This window comes from Urocampus carinirostris, chromosome 3, assembly GCF_059441175.1.
Source record: "Urocampus carinirostris isolate Australia breed hairy pipefish chromosome 3, RoL_Ucar_1.0, whole genome shotgun sequence".
NCBI classification, from domain to species: Eukaryota; Metazoa; Chordata; class Actinopteri; order Syngnathiformes; family Syngnathidae; genus Urocampus; species Urocampus carinirostris.
In genome coordinates, this window is record NC_142351.1 from 11,264,714 (window position 1) to 11,281,694 (window position 16,981).

At 40.9% G+C, this 16,981-nt stretch overlaps 1 protein-coding gene across 7 annotated transcripts in view; it reads left to right on the forward strand.

The window, feature by feature from the left end:
• Window positions 1-16,981, forward strand: part of LOC148368668 (myelin transcription factor 1-like) — a 57,142-nt gene that overhangs the window by 16,728 nt on the left and 23,433 nt on the right. For 5 of the 7 annotated variants that reach the window (XM_088330668.1, XM_088330667.1, XM_088330669.1 and 2 more), the window contains 7 exons: window positions 912-942; window positions 1,838-1,900; window positions 3,986-4,341; window positions 4,898-6,124; window positions 9,766-9,900; window positions 14,615-14,705; window positions 14,915-15,028. In XM_088330668.1, coding sequence (XP_088186794.1) covers window positions 912-942; window positions 1,838-1,900; window positions 3,986-4,341; window positions 4,898-6,124; window positions 9,766-9,900; window positions 14,615-14,705; window positions 14,915-15,028 — 2,017 coding nt within the window. The remainder of the gene's footprint in view (window positions 1-911; window positions 943-1,837; window positions 1,901-3,985; window positions 4,342-4,897; window positions 6,125-9,765; window positions 9,901-14,614; window positions 14,706-14,914; window positions 15,029-16,981) is intronic. The other 2 variants (XM_088330674.1, XM_088330670.1) reach the window with 2 other exon arrangements.

Consider the following 16,981-nt stretch of genomic DNA (forward strand, 5'->3'; position numbering starts at 1 on the left):
GCTGTATTCCCTAGCAAGACCGGAAACTCGCACACCCGTTTCATATTTAGCTATTATGTCTTTCTTAAAGGCAATAGTTGTACGAACAACTTGTCTTTTTTCACCTGTCCTGCTTGCACCGACCTTCTTCGGAGGCATAGTTAGGGGCTACAACATTCCGTTCACCGATATTAAAAGCGAAAGCAAAAAGAGGCAAGTGCGCATGTGATAACAGTTGGTCACGAGGGGTGCGGGCGATCTTCACGATCTACACCCGTACGCCGCTCAGCATCGCACCTTAGCGTACGCACTCACCCATTACTGGCGTTCAAACTCCGAATTTTTGACCGTACAGCGAAGCAAGAATGTCTCGAAATTTTTAGTCGAACACCGATTTGTTCTAACTGAGAGGCGTTCGAAAACCGAGGTTCCACTGTACTTATTACATAGGTCATATATCAATAATTATAATAATTACAATAATCACATATTTTATACACTAATCTTCGTAATACCCATCCTTCAACGTCATAATGCGCCTAGTTACCAAATGTCACTGCGGCACCAATGATAATAACAACAATAAAAATAAACATAATATTTATAATAACAGTTCTGATGTAATAATAGCAACAATAACAACAAGTTAACCATAGTTTAGTTGTATTCCTTCACACACACACGCACTTGTACCTCTGTTTGTTTATACTTGTTTGTTTTTACACCTGCCTATGGAAGATAAAATGTGTGTTTGGATCAAAACCAAAGGGAGGTAGGTGTGTGTGGGTGTTTCTCCCAGCAGTGTGTAAGCCTCTCTCCGAAAACCTTGTGGGATTTGTATGCGTTTGTGACATATTGATCTGAATTTCTTTTACTAGCACCAGTTTCAGAATAGAAGCTCACGTTTGCCCTCCTCCCCTCTATTCTTTCAGTTCCTATCGAGCATGTAGGACAAGAGCTGAGGTAAGAAACCACCTTCATCTTCTTCCCTTTTCAAGTTCTTATATGTGCGTAGCAAAACACTCTCAATAGTCAGAGACACCACCAGTGCTTCTTTACGTAAGGGAAGCCCCGTTTATATCAGTAAAGTATGCCTTTTCTTTTGACTCAGTACCAACAGGTTATTGATTTTCCTGTTATGAACACATACAGTATACTGTGCTTGATCTGAGGGAAAAATCAGATGAATGTTCTGTAGGATCTGGGACACAGATCCCCCTTTTTGTACCTAGCCCACCTGTCTAAGTACTTTATCTCCTTCCTGTGAATGATTTTCACATCTACATTTTGTTTTGGTCATGAACATTGCTCGTGCTCAGGATAACCAAAAGCAGTAAACACTTGGGCCTCTAAATGCTGTTTTTCTCTATGTTCAGATGAATGCAAGGATAGCTGGAGTAACGAATTAGAATAGCTGGGGTACATTAATAAGAAATGAAATAACCTACCTCGTGGGGTCATAGCAACCTGAATCAGAGGCAACGTTTGAGGGGGACAGAGATATGAGTGGGGGTGGAGACGATTGCCTGATGATAGTGATGGTGAGCAACACAAAGCAGGGGAAATTACAGCAGGTCTTGGGTGATCATTATCATTCTTGGTAACAGGATATAGGCCCGGCTTGATGTACGACACGCAATATTATGTTCTCCCGACATGATGCCACCTGCATTCATGCATCATGTGGATACATATCTATGACAACGTATGCTATAGTGCATGTGCATCCCGGTGACGTGTCAACTTGCTTTGCATGTCTTTGTTTTATTTTGAGGGGAGTTCGCTGTCATTAATTTTGCTTCCATGAGTACAATGCACCATGTCTCAAACATATTTACCCTTCATCCATCCCATCCAGCTGCCCCACCCCGGGATGCAATGGCTCAGGCCATATCAGTGGGAGATACTCACGACACAGAAGGTAGGGCAGATTATTAAAAAGAAAAACTCTGTCCTTCTTCTGTTTATGTCATTGTCATTTAAGTTCCATCTCATCGTGCTTTCTTAGATTTTTTTTCTAAATGATGACATCATACCCACATTTACGGTATTACATCGGCGCCATGACCGGCAACAAGCTGATATCATACTAAAATCTCAGGATTGGAGTTGATTTCTGCTCCTCAAGCTTTATCCACTCTAATGTACTCCAGAGGGGTTTTTATTACATTTATGTACATGCCCTCACTTCCAAGTAGATTAAATGAGGGTGCTACTTCTTATACTTCTGAAAGTGTATTTCCCGTTAGTTCAGTGTAGCATAGCCTAAAAGGTTTTGAGAATCGAAGCTTTCTTCATGTATGAAATTATTCTCATTCCCAAATAATTTAAGAATATCAAAATATAACAGATGATTAAAGTAAAATGATTTTCCAATAACCTTTTTTAACTACCTTCTACTTTCTGTATATAGCAATGCTAGAAAATATTGTGATATCCCTGCTTTAAGTATTTGCCGCACTATAAGGCGCACCGGGTCATAGGGCGCACCCCCAAAAAATAGTTTTTGGTCCTATATCTTTCATACATAAGGCGCACCGTATTATAAGGCGCTACAATGGGAACATCGACAAAACAGTCAGATAGTTCAGTCAAACTTATTACCCCCTTAACATTCCGAAAGCTTGCAAAGAAGCAAATACGTGTCTCAGACATATACGGAAACAGTGTCTGTACGATGTCACTCAAATGCATCATTCAAAATATCATTCGGAAGGTTAAAGTCTTGGGATTCAAGAAATGCCAACCATTCCTTAGTCTCTATTTTCTTTTTCGCTCACAAATTTACTGTGCATATGACAATAAACATTTGGAATTGAGTTTAATTTAAAAAAGACCCATCACAGAAACATTGATATCACTCAGAAACAAGATACTGGGAAAATATATAGCCGGAGTAGCTCACCGAAGTTGTTGCGTTCAATAATAATGTGCAACCATGGTCCTCTTATATCCGTGAGTGTAGTAAATCCAGGAGAGTAAAATATTTACAAATACAGAATAGTAAAACATGTTTTATCTATGCCGTAGACAACCAAACTTGCTATTCACATTCATCTTTTTCGGCCAATTACAGGCTTTGTTTTGCCCTTTTAGCCTATGCGAGCCTGTAAATGATAAAAAGGATCCGCCTCCTTTACTTCCGAATAACTTTAGCCAATAGTGATCGATTCAAATGATGATTGACACATTGGCTGGGAAATGAAACGCCGGCATATGTATCCCAGCATACACCGCGGACGACTTCGCCTTCGGGGGAAAATCTAGTCGGCGGCTGCTTGCCTTAGTTGCAAGACTTTGCGACTTAATACTGATCCATATATAAGGCGCACTGTATTATAAGGCGCATGGTCAGTTTTTGAAAAAAATAAAGACTTTTAGGTGCGCCTTATAGTGCGGAAAATACAGTAATAGACCAGGTACTGACATTTCCATTTCCAACCACAGATAAAGGTTATATATCCCAAATTTTCTGACCATCTGGTCACACCCAGTAAGAATTTGTGTCTTGTTTATTTACCGTACACTGATTAAATCACACTGAAAAAGAGCACAAACACTCCAGCAGGTGTGATAGTGATTTCTTCAGGTTCTTTTCAGCTGCAATCCCTTTCATGGGTGACGCTTACTCTCACGAGAGCTACACCGAGCACTGGCTTGTGACTCATTTTTATTGTGTCACAGGCATTAGCTGTCTGTTTACATGTGTAGTCATTCAGCAGGCAATTTCCAATGCACTTTGTTTATAGATCCTACTTCAATCTCACTTCTCCCAGGTGAGAAAAGGAGGATTTTATTGGATTTCACTCTCCGTTGCCTCCTCTGCCGCTCTCTCTCTACAAGGTGTTCATTAAACGTTTCAGTCAATTGGTGGAGATTGGTTGCCATATCTGATAGTAAATGAGCATGGCGCCCTCCTCAGGCACTTTCCTTGCCTTTTCTCAGGCACGTCTTCAATCTTACCAAATTGTGTTCTTGCTTTTCTATTATCTATCCCTGCCACCAGCATTCTCGGATGCCCCATAGCCAGAAAGCGGCGGGTCGAGGAGACGGAAGCGGGGCAGGAACCGGAAACGGAGCGTCTAACGTCCAAGAGGAAATCCTACCCCCTAAAACTGGCTTTGGATGAGGGCTTTAGCGCAGAAAGTGATGCCAGTAGTGAAACTGAAGAGGACGAAGAAAGGGATGGCCATGACAGAAGCACGAGCAACAAGGGCAACATTGACATGGACGCCTCTCCAAAGGAAGACAAGCTTGGGGAAAGCTTAAAACATCAACAGACAAATGGACAGAGTGATGAGACACCATGCCAACAAAAGGAGAATGAGGAAAGGAAGGAAGCAACACACCAGACGGAATTAGGTTAGTCTGCACTCACATTCTTAGTGCTTTCAAAAATGACAAACTGCTAAAAACTGTATAATAATTTTGTTGTTTTAGGTTGCGATTTGATCACCAACTTCGATTGTGGTGTTTGCTTGTTCTCTCAGTGCTTGTGTTGGCTTTCTCTGCACATATAGCATCCTTTATCTCAAATCCATGGATGTCAGGCTAACTAAAGGTTCTTTAAATTGTGCTTGAGTGTCAATGGGCGCATGATGTTGACTATATATGACTTTTAATTGCCTGGCAACCGCACAAAAGTGTGCCCAAGCTCCAGCCACAGAGCTCATTAGCGATCATAATGAGGACAAGCATAATGGGGTAAAAAGATGGTAAAATGTGTCACTTGTTGAACATGCAACCATCACATAGCGCTATAAAATCTTGCTGACATCATATTTTCTCGTATTTTACCCAGCAAAAGCTTCCGGTCCCTAGTGATGCTTCCCTTTGCTGCACTCTTCCTCATTATCAATAAATCCTAATGCATTCGGCATGCACTTGTGGCACACAAAACTCTGCTTTTTTTCCACAGAAGCGTGTGTTATCATTGAGTCCCCCGTGACACCGGCATGTCAGTCTCCTTCTCGAAACGCTGAGGAAGTGGCCAACTCTCTCCTTCACCTCGGCCGAGGCCCTGCCACCAGTAACGGCAGTGATGCTCCAAATGAGGCCACCCCGCAGCCTGTTGCTATGGAGACTGAGGGGAATGTCACACTGGCAGTTGAACACAGTGACAAAGTAGAGGCAGAACAGGATAAGGAAACAGCTGGGGAAGATGAAGGTGTAGTAAGCAGAGGTCAAATCAAGCTAAAGGGGTGCGAGATAGACGAGGCTGATTTGGTGGATGACCAAGGTCAGGATGGATTCCCAGCCAAGGACACCAACCATGATTCTGCAGCAAATGAGGAGACAGCAAAGCTAGCACAAAATATAGAGGAAATACCTGAAAAGAAGGCAAACGATAAAGAGGTGGACACTATAGTGCCAACTGCTGTCCGTACCATCACCAGCACTGCAGCAGCTCAGGGACCACATATCAAGACCGAAGACCACAGGGTTGGTCTTCGGGAGATCTATAACACACAAGAGATCTACAGTGTGACTCTAAAGAGTCCCAAACCACATATCAAGACTGAAGACCACAGGGTTAGCCTTTTGGAGGATTACACCCCACATGAGAACCATAGTGTGACACAAGCAGGTCCAGGCCCACATATCAAGACTGAAGACCACAGAGTTAGTCCCCTAGAGGACTACACCACACGTAAGAACTACAGTGGGACTCGAGCGAGTCCACCTGACAGCTATGACTCCCAGAAACAATTTGATAACTATAAAGTCGGCCTACCGTTAAAGTACATCTCCCACATGGCCAGTCCACTTGAGGACTTCTCACCAAATCCCATGGGTGATAACTTTAAACTCCACAAATTCTCACCATCTGCCTCGCCTGAAATTATTGAGGTGAGTTCCGACAAATCTGATGAGAAAGACTATGATGACGTGGATGGTGACGATGAACACGATGATGAGGACAGCCTGTCCCAGCATTCCACTGTCACGGATGAGTCGGAGATGTTTGACATGACCCGGGGAAACTTGGGCCTCCTCGAGCAAGCCATTGCTCTCAAAGCGGAGCAGGTAAAGCCGGCTGGGCCCAGGGAGCTGCTGGGCGTGTCTGATATACAGCACCACAGATACTTCACCATGGAAGACCGTCCCAAGCACCTAGAGGTTATCAGAAAGAGCTACTTTAAAGGTAGGACAAAGTGCTTCATAAATAAACAAATAAATCAATGAAAAGTAATTCATTCGAAACAAAGCTACCAGTAGGTTATATTCTATGTAATTGTGATCATATACGACAAACGCATACTGTTGAACCTGATCTACCTGGGTGGCTGTAGGAGCGATCACGTTTGCCTTCAATGAACACTATTATTGTCATTCCCTAAAGAATAGAATACAATAGTCTTAATTGTCATATATAACAACATGGGGTATAATGTTAAAGATGAGACTAAATGTGGCACTCTCATATAAACACGTAATTAAATACTTAAAATAAGATTAAAAATTGAATACAAGGATAGATAGGTAATGTTTACGAGGTCGTGGTTATAGACAGCCCTAAATTGTATTTGCATTAGAAAATAATGCAATGACATTTGCAGCAACATTATGCTAAAGTAAGAATAAATAAATAAGATATGAATGATTTGATATTTGGTAAGGTAAGCACTTGACCCAAGCTCAGTGACCCAAGTAAGATAATTTAAAAAAATATATTTTTACCTGCACGGCGGCGCAGTGGTTAGCGCTTGTGCGGCACAGTTCATGTCATGGGAACCTGTCATGGGTTCAAATCCAGCTCCAGACTTCCTGTGCGGAGTTTGTATGTTCTCCCCGTGCTTGCGTGGGTTTCCTCCGGGCACTCCGGTTTCCTCCCACATTCCAAAAACATGCATGTCAGGTGAATTGGCCGGTCCAAATTGTCCCTAGGTGTGATTGAGCGAGTGAGTTGTCTGTCCCCGTGTGCCCTGCGATTGGCCGGCAACCAGTTCAGGGTGTCCCCTGCCCACTGCCCGATGATTGCTGGGATGGGCTCCAGCACCCCCGCGACCCTACTGAGGATAAGCGGTTTAGCTAATGAGATGAGATGAGATATTTTTACCTTTATTTATAAATCCAAAACGCAGCACGGCGGCGCGGTGGTTATCGCATGTGCGGCACAGTTCTGAGGTCATAGGTTCAAATCCAGCTACCAACCTTCCTGTGCGAGTTTGCATGTTCTCCCTTTGATTGCGTGGGTTTCCTCTGGGCACTCCGGTTTCCTCCCACATTCCAAAAACATGCATGTCAGGTTAATTGGCCGGTCCAAATTGTCCCTAGGTGTGAATGAGCGAGTGAATTGTCTGTACCTGTGTGCCCTGCGACTGCCTGGCAACCAGTTCAGGGTGTCCCTTGCCCACTGCCCGAAGATGGCTGGGATGGGCTCCAGCACCCCCGTGACCCTACTGAGGATAAGCGGTACAGATAATCGATGGATGGATGGATACATCCAAAACATGCTCCCTCCTGCACCAGCAACTGAGCAGTGGTCAGGCTTGGATGCAGTTTCTGCCACCTAAGTGTCATTTTTTTTTAAAGATATCTCTCCATTTTTTTTTCTTGATGTGTCAGGCTAGAATTGCAGAGATTGAGCCATCGGATTGGCAAGACCAGTAGGCCTGGGTCTGATGAGAATCGGGATCTACTACACTGTCATTTGCCATACGAATACAATCCCTTTTTCGTTTTTATTTAGTTTTTAATGAAGCTTGCTATCAAACAATACAGTACATTAGGAATGACAGTAAAGAATCCAATTAAGGGCAATTTTAACCTGTAAATCAAGTTACCAATTCCAATCGGGAAGACGAGCAGGATCAAGTGAGAAGGTGGCACGTGAGCAAGGCAGTAATTTCAAGGAAAGACCCAAGCGCAAGTTGCCTGTTTATGGTTGATGAAGGTTTATTTCCCAATTGGCAAACTGCCCTCTCATCATGTGCCTCACACCATCAGTAGTTGTGCTATTACATGCCCGCTCATGTTGCCCTCTCCTTGGCCTCGCCTCTTTCCTGTGGTGACGTTCTTGTACTGCTCAGCCTTAATTAGGGGATGCATGTCTCATTAGCATTCAATTTGGAGGCCAATAGAGCACTTTTTTCTGCTCTCCCATTCCACTGATGTCAGTAGTACTGCTCTGCTTAACTTCAGTTGCAGGAACGTCTAAAGCAGGCGTTGCTAACCTTTTTGAACCTACGGGCTACTTTTTTGTTACTGAGTAGCGCAAAGAGCTACTAGTTTGAAATAAAATACATTTGTAAAATGGCAACTTATGTAGTTACCATTGGCGGGCCGTGCTTTTCACATCTGGGCCTTCAGTAGTGCTACATCTGAATCAATCCCACCCTCAAAAGCTATTTAATGGCTATAAACATTTACATTATTAAGAAATTCTGCCACATTTTACCCATCAAAAATCGTTTTTATCCCTGCACAAAATCCCTTCTCTTTTTTTCCTCAAAAATATTTCAATTACTTATATAGATTTTTCGTTTGTTCCAGAGCCATCAAGAAATTCTTTTCTATCGCCATCTAAGCTTTTGCTGAAAGGCTGAGCCTGTCCTGTCGTATTTAATTTAGCATTGAAAAAAAGCAGTGAACATGGAGATTTTTTTCATCACGTTTTTGTTGTGATACTTGCTTTACGGGCTCCTAGCCAATCATAGTTTGTGAAACTGCTGACAGTACCCAAGGCCCGCTAGCAGGCGCTGACTCGCCAACTCGGAATCTGAATGACTTAACCAACAGTTTTATTGACACTAATATTACGCTTTAGGGCCCATAGAGCTTATTCTGAAGGCCTTCGGGTAGATTTCTGACCCTGGCAACAACTTATGGCTGAAATGTAATTGGTTAAATGCTTAATTATGAAAGCACACCTCTGGATGCAGCACAACCAGGTGAAAAGCAATTAAAGAAAGCTGACGGACAGTTTTGAATTATTTAATAAGTAATTATGGAGAAAAACATAATTAGATTGAGATATTGTTTAGAAAGCCTTGCAGGCCCTGATGGTCCAGCACTGGTTATTACTATGTTGTTACAAGGTTATTATTATGTTACAACCGCGTTGTAAGTATTAGAAGTAGGGTTGAATAAAGCCCGGTCAACCACTAAAACACTGATTGTGACAATGATTTCCCATGCCAGTAAAAAGATTAAATTTCAGAGAAAATCACTATAAGCCACGACTTTCGAGCTATTTTTAGAACAAGTCCACGGGCTACTTAGGTGTTGTTGTTGTTGATTGTCTGAGCAGTATTATGAGATAAATAATGGTTAAGAAATTCGAATAAGACATAACAAGTGTTACCTCTAGGCTAAAGATTGATAGACTGTATTCTAAGCATACCCTCTTGATGTGTAATTTTTATGCACGATTTAGAAAACATTATCTAGAATGACGCAATGAATGCACACCACTAAATTATATTGCTTTAGTTTTTGCCACAATTAGTTGTATTTTATCATTGTGATGGCTTTTTAGGATTTGTAGAAACTTGTCAACTTTAGCAGGTCAATTGAAACTTCTATGACTTTGAAACAGACATTTTAAAGACTGTAAAATATGTTATGTTGCCTTTAAGCCGATACACATAAGACATATGCAGATGGTGCTTTTGAAGAGGCAAAACTGAAATGCAGTAGTGTATGTCTAGATTTCATGCTCAGTCAAGCAGACCGTCTGATGGCATTCCCCACTTGCCTTTGTCCTCCTTTTTCATCCCATCTTCCTTTTTGTTCCACTCCCGTCTCTGCTCCCTCTAACCTATGCATCGTCCATCTATCTAGAGCGTATTCGGCCAGAGAAGAGGGAAATCAAATGTCCCACTCCAGGTTGTGATGGCACGGGTCATGTGACTGGCCTTTACCCCCACCATCGTAGCCTATCAGGCTGCCCTCACAAGGACCGGATCCCCCCAGAAAGTGAGTTCCTCAATGAAATTAAAACGACAAAGACATCTGCTTCTTGATGGTCGCGCTGAATTGTACTCACAACCCAAAAGCAAGCGTCAGATTTTGCGTCGAGTCAGCAGTATTCAACCAATTTACCCTGAAAAAGTAATCGTGGTTTGGCAAAGAATATCGTGCATATTTAACCAAAAAAATACTCAATAAATGGTTGATTAACTGACTAGTTTGGAGGGCATGGTCTTCAGTTGTTAATCTAAATCGAAACTATGATTAATGGATTGGCAGAGTATACTGGACTGTCTCAGAAAATTAGAATATTGTGATAAAGTTCTTTATTTTCTGTAATGCAATTAAAAAAACAAAAATGTCATACATTCTGGATTCATTACACATCAACTGAACTATTTCAAGCCTTTTATTATTTGAATATTGCTGAATTTGGCTTACAGCTTAAGAAAACTCAAAAATCCTATCTCAAAATATTAGAATATCATGAAAAAGTATACAAGTAGGCTATTCAACTAATCACCTGAATCATCTAATTAACTCGAAACACCTTGCGAGGGTTTCCTGAGCCTTAAAAACACTCAGCTTGGTTCAGTAAACTAAATCACAAGTATGGGGAAGACTGCTGATCTGACTGCTGTCCAGAGGACCATCATTGATACCCTCCATCAGGAGGGTAAGACACAAAAAGAAATTTCTCAAAGAGCAGGCTGTTCACAGAGTGCAGTTTCAAAGCATATCCACAAAAAGTCTGTTGGAAGGGAAAAATGTGGCCGGAAACGCTGCACAACCAAAAGAGATGACCGCAGCCTTAACAAAATTGTGAAGAAGAGCCGCTTCCAGAATTTGAGGGAGCTTCAAAGACAGTGGGCTGAAGCCGGAGTCCAGGTATCAAAAGCCACAGTTCACAGACGTGTCCGGGAAATGGGCTACAATAGCCGTATTCCCATGGTCAAGCCACTTCTGAACTCAAGACAACGGAAGAAGCGTCTGACTTGGGCTATGGAGAAGAAGCACTGGACAGTTGCAGAGTGGTCCAAAGTCCTCTTTTCAGACGAAAGCAAGTTTTGCATTTCATTTGGAAGTCAAGGCGCCAGAGTCTGGAGAAAGGCTGGAGAAGAGCAAAATCCAAGTTGCTTGAAATCCAGTGTGAAGTTCCCACAGTCAGCAATGGTTTGGGGAGCCATGTCAGCTGCTGGTGTTGGTCCACTGTGTTTCATCAAGTCCAGAGTAAATGCAACTGTGTACCAAGAGATTTTAGAGCTCTACATGCTTCCATCTGCTGAAAAGCTCTATGGAGATGAGGATTTCATTTTCCAGCATGATCTGGCACCTGCCCACAGTGCCAAAACCACCAGTAACTGGTGCACTGACCATGGCATCACTGTCCTTGATTGGCCTGCTAATTCCCCTGACCTGAACCCCATCGAGAATTTGTGGGGTATAGTTAAGAAGAAGATGAAAGACACCAGACCTACAAATGCAAATGAGCTGAAGGCCGCTATCGAAGCATCCTGGGCATCAATAACACCTCAGCAATGCCACAGGCTGATTGCCTCCATGCCACGCCGGATTGATGCAGTAATCCGGGCAAAAGGATTCCCAACCAAGTACTGAGTGCATCAATGGACATTTTCAAATGTTTGATTTAGTTTTGCTGTTATAAAATTATTTTTTTTACTTGGTCTGAGGAAGTATTCTAATATTTTGAGATAGGATTTTTGAGTTTTTTTCAGCTGTAAGCCAAAATCAGCAATATTCAAATAATAAAAGGCTTGAAATAGTTCAGTTGATGTGTAATGAATCCAGAATGTATGACATTTTTGTTTTTTTAATTGCATTACAGAAAATAAAGAACTTTATCACAATATTCTAATTTTCTGAGACAGTCCAGTATATTGAATAAATATGCTCTATTCATTGTTAAGAAAAAAGGCTACACGGTGCTCTTTCCTTATTCAAAGTAGTAATTTGTTGTTTTGGGGGGGAAATATATTTCTTAGTGGTATCAGTAATAGTATTGGTATTGGTATTGGTAATTACAGTCTGGAAAATAAATCACACCAACAATCCATACTAACGCAAAACTATACAACAGTCTAATTCAGTGTTTTTCAACCAGTGTGCCGGGGCACACTAGTGTGCCGTGAAACCTTGTCTAGTGTGCCGCTGGAATTTGCCCAATTTTATCTCTCCCCAAAAAAATCAGGCCATTATTCAGTATTTTTGCTTTCTTCAGACAAGGAACTGTAATAGTCATCCATATCAGTAGGTGGCAGTAGATTTTTATATACTTTTTATATACTAATTATCTGCTCATTAGGTAGCAAACAACATTTAAAAACTTAATTTGTTTAACAAAGCGGTTTAAGATGGCACTGTAAAAAATAAAAACATAAATACAGCACATATTTTCTTCTTTTTATATACTAATCATCTGCTTATGAGGTAGTACAGTGAAATATTTGACATAACTTCATTTTCAAACATTTTCGACGGACAGATTGCCTCTGAACTTTTTTTTTATAAATAAAAGTGTACCTTGGTTCAAAAAGGGTTGAAAAACACTGGTCTAATGCATCTGATTATGTGATTTTTCTTTTTAAAGAATGTATTGTAGCCATGGTGTGTACTATAGAACTCTATTGGTTTAGATAATAATCAAAAACAAACATATAGTCATAATGTTTAAAAATATTCGCAGTAACAGAAATCTGTAATTATATTCGATGGCTTGAGACGCCTCTTCTAAAGGTTGACATGTCTCAGCGCCGTCTTCCTTTTACAACGTCTAAATGACAATTTATTTTCATACTTGGCAAATTTGAGTGACTAAAATTTGCTCAGGTCGAGCTAAAACACACCATATGTTTCCTCCCAAAACTCATTTTTTGGAGGATTTTCTTGAATAAGTAAGGATTAAGATCTTAAGAGGTCCAAATCAGTAGGGCATACCCGTCACCCTAAATGACTGAATTGTGTACAGGTCGAAAACAAATCACTCCATCACAAAAAATTGAATTATTTTATCTATTTCATCTATATTATCTTTAAGAATTTCATTAAATAAGTGCAAAAATACTTTTTGTAAAACAGCACCAAGTTTCTGTAATTGTTGCAAACGGACATTTTAAGGCTTCTTGTTTCTGTTCCATTATTTATGCAAAATAATCTTACTAAGAGTGCCAGGTGCTTGTCGCATTTCTTGTTCTTTCAATGACTTAATCACACCTATGTGCTCACCGCCCGATTTTTCAAGATACTCCTGGTTTAGCAAGATCTACTAGTCTTCTTTTTTGTTACTGATTTTGTCCTCTGTACACTTGTAAATTGATACAACCCGTCCGAATTCAGCACCAGTATAAATTATTATAATGTTGCCTAAATTAACAGTATACATTTTTTATGTTTTTGTGGTCACCATGGCTCAGAAGGTAAACGGGTTATTCATTGTTGTTAATATTATTTCTGTTATTTTGCATTTTACTATATTTTACGTTTCTTTTTTTACGTTTTACTGTATTTTTTTTTTTTTTTAAATAAAAACAATACTCACAATGAGCAGACAATGCCTGCCTATGGGGCTTTTCTTTATGACATCCTCACTTTTTCTGTGTGTTTTAGTATAATAAAATAATAATACTTAAAATGAGCAAAACTATGTGGAAATGCTTTTTCTTTAATTATTTATTTGTCTTTGCATTGATGTCTTTAAAAGCTTAATCAAACCAAACAGGTTATTAAAGCCCCAATGTGTAACGTTGGACCACTAGATGGCACTGTGCTGTCTGATACGAACGAGGGCCGGTTATACGCGGCACAGCGTGGTGGCAGCATGCTGGACAAACATGGCACTGACTTAAGTGGAATACAAATTTATCGACCCATGATTTTTTATAAAAAATAATATTGATATGATAATTCACATATTTTTGCCAAGTATTCAAATCATTGTTTGTTTGGTTTTTTACTAGATGAAAGTGTTTTGTATTATTAGGAGGCAATAAATATTAAACTCTGTAACTCGAAATAGACTTCCCTGTACTAACTCAAGAGCAGATAATTGGTATGAAAAATAGTAATCTGCTGCCCCCTACTCTGGTTTGGTTGAATGTTAAAGTTACTTGGCACTATAGAATAGAAACTGAAGTAAGTATAGAAACTGAAAAGACGGCATGCTTATCTGCTACGATTAGTAAATTACTTGCGGTGTTGTGGAATAGCTGTGTGAGCTTGCCAATAGAATTGAGGAGAGAATTTAGATTTAGAACAGTTGGCGAAACTGACAGGAAGTTGGCTGGGTCAAGGCGACTTCTCCAACTCTCTTCGGGGAAATCGCGTAATTTTGGAGAATCGAAAAAGGACAAAACACTCAGAGAAAAACAACTTGTCATCGCTGGCCGATGCTGTTTAACCCAGGGTATAATAAAGCCGATTTTCTCATAGACGAATGAGAATGCTGATGAATGTTAATAAACGACGTATCCCTCTCTGTCAACTCTCTGCTCTTTTGTGTATGTTTTGGGGCAAGGCCCGTATACGGTCCGCTCCGAAAGCGGTATACTAGACAAGGTCTTACAGCACACTAGTGTGACCCAAATGAGCAATGTTTGACATTTGCCAGGTTCCTAGCATCGTTATTTCAATAAAAGAAATGAATCCATGGTGATTGCTCCAACAGAGAAATATGTTACATATTGATGTGCTACTGTCTTTTCAGTTCTGGCCATGCATGAGAATGTTCTGAAGTGCCCGACGCCTGGCTGCACCGGTCAGGGTCATGTTAATAGCAACCGTAACACTCACCGCAGGTATGCATACGCAACAGTATTTAATATGTGCTTACATCTTTTATTACTAGACATAGACGGGCTTTTCTGCCTTGTTTTTATATTTACCAGCTTATATTTTATGTATGCAGGACAACAGTTGTGTCAGTCCGCATCAGTGTTGTGCAGATTTAAACAGTCAGCATTCTCCCTCTAAACATGAATCTTTTTTTTCCTCCAACCCTTTCAAGTCTTTCGGGATGTCCCATTGCAGCAGCGGAGAAGCTGGCCAAGAGCCAGGATAAGCAGCTTTCGCAGCCTGGTGGCAACCTTCTCAAAGGAAGTCCCAATGACAGAGTCCTCAGGTGTGTGCCAGAAGATTTCCATTGCGTCATGAAACCGAAAACCTGAATTGATTATTCTTTGCGAACTGTTTCTGAATGTGCCACTGCTGTGACAGTTTTACGTACGTATTGCTTAATTAAATACATAGTAGTTATGCATTTTTAATGAGCATATTATGCTTGGGGTAATTATATGCCACCACGGGTTTATATGTAAATCAGTAAAGCAGATCCCAGCGACTCCAATCAATGTGTTATAGCATGTTATAACATTTAATAACATTTAACTGGTGTTTTTTAGTTTTAGCACTAAATCAGTTTTCCCCAACTGGTCCAGAGGACCCACCGTCCCACCCAATTTCAAGCTGCAACCCAAATCAAGAAAAAAAATTACCCCTTCTCCAATTCATCAAATGAAAGGATTGTGTAGTTTAAAGGAGAGACAGTAGAATTCATTCATTTTTTTCTCCCAAAAACAAAATGTCCAGCAAAACCAAAATGACTTAAAGTTGCGCATATACCTGCACAAAAATCTACATCGCATATAAGCCGATCCCCTAAAACTGCGGAAACTAGTTCTATCTGTTTCACGTGGGAGAGCAAAAACCTCGGCCTAGAGAGGGATGGGCGCCACCAGGTTGTACTTGCCCAAGACCCACCACAGAAAGTGGTGTCCCGATGACCATGGCGGTTAAGATTAATATACCCATTAAACGTTAAGATTAAAAAAAAATTAAAACCATGTACTGTACCTTTAAGCAGCACTCCTCATCTACCATTTTCGTATTTTGCGGTAATATCTATATTGTCCCTATTTTCCACTTTTCCGTCCCCATTAGCGCTAACTTTCTTGGTACCCATTATTTTGGGCAAAAACAGAAATCAAAAACCTAATTTATAATAAAATAAGATGTGGTTCCGTCTAAAGCACAATTGGGATGGTACTGATTGGCATTATCGCCATCTACTGTTTAGGAGTGGAATTTGCCCCTTAGGGTTGTTTTTCTTCATTGCATTATTTTGTCAAGGCAACCCACCGAAAAAGGTCCATGACCCAAAAGTGGGTCGCGACCCACCAGTTAAGAAACTCTAGTCACGTACACCACACAAACTCGGTTATAACCTACAGTTTTACCGTCTCATGTCACAATTACCATGATGAACGAATCCCTCACAGAGTCAAATAAATATGGCGGCAGTGCTGTCTTGTTCAAGGAAAGAATGTTCATCTCGTGTCAATCTTCATACCGGTTGCCGGGATCCTCCCGATCTTAGGACTTGGCTTGCGCATAGCTGTATTCGAGAAACTCTTGAAGCATCCACTCGGGTGGTCTAATCATTAGTGCCTGTGTGTTAACACGGACATCTTTTTCTCACCGTTAATCTCCCAAGATGGCCAGGCACCCTCATTATGGCCAAAAGAATGATGATGAGCGTAAATGAGACATCTGTATTATGCTAAGTCTGTGCTCTTCCTCATTGGTATTTTAATTAATAATGCAGGGGAGATGCTAATTATTCAAGCTATAGGGGCATTGTTGGGGGTCATATTAAAGTTGAGTCTTCCCATGGTGAGACGACAGCTGAGCATTGTGCGTTCAACATTCAAGACAAGTTGTAATGACACTCATGTTAATGCTCAGTAGCCTAGATGGTAAGGCGCCCGCTTTGAGACTGGGAGGTCGGTGGTTCGCGCCCCGGCCGAGTCATTCCTAAGACTTAAAAAGTGGTCGGCGGCGCCCTCTGTTGGCTGCGGCTGCATCGGCTCGCTACAACGGGTCAGGTGCAATCGACATTTCGTTCTGTGTACATTGTTACACAGAATGACAATACAAGGAAATTATTATTATTATTATTATTATAGTTAATATATATTTGAAATGAAAAAGATCAAACCCCCTGTGATACTCTCGTGAAGAGGGTCTTGTCTGTCATAAACCGGAACAGGATCAGGACCCAAATGCATGACGTTTC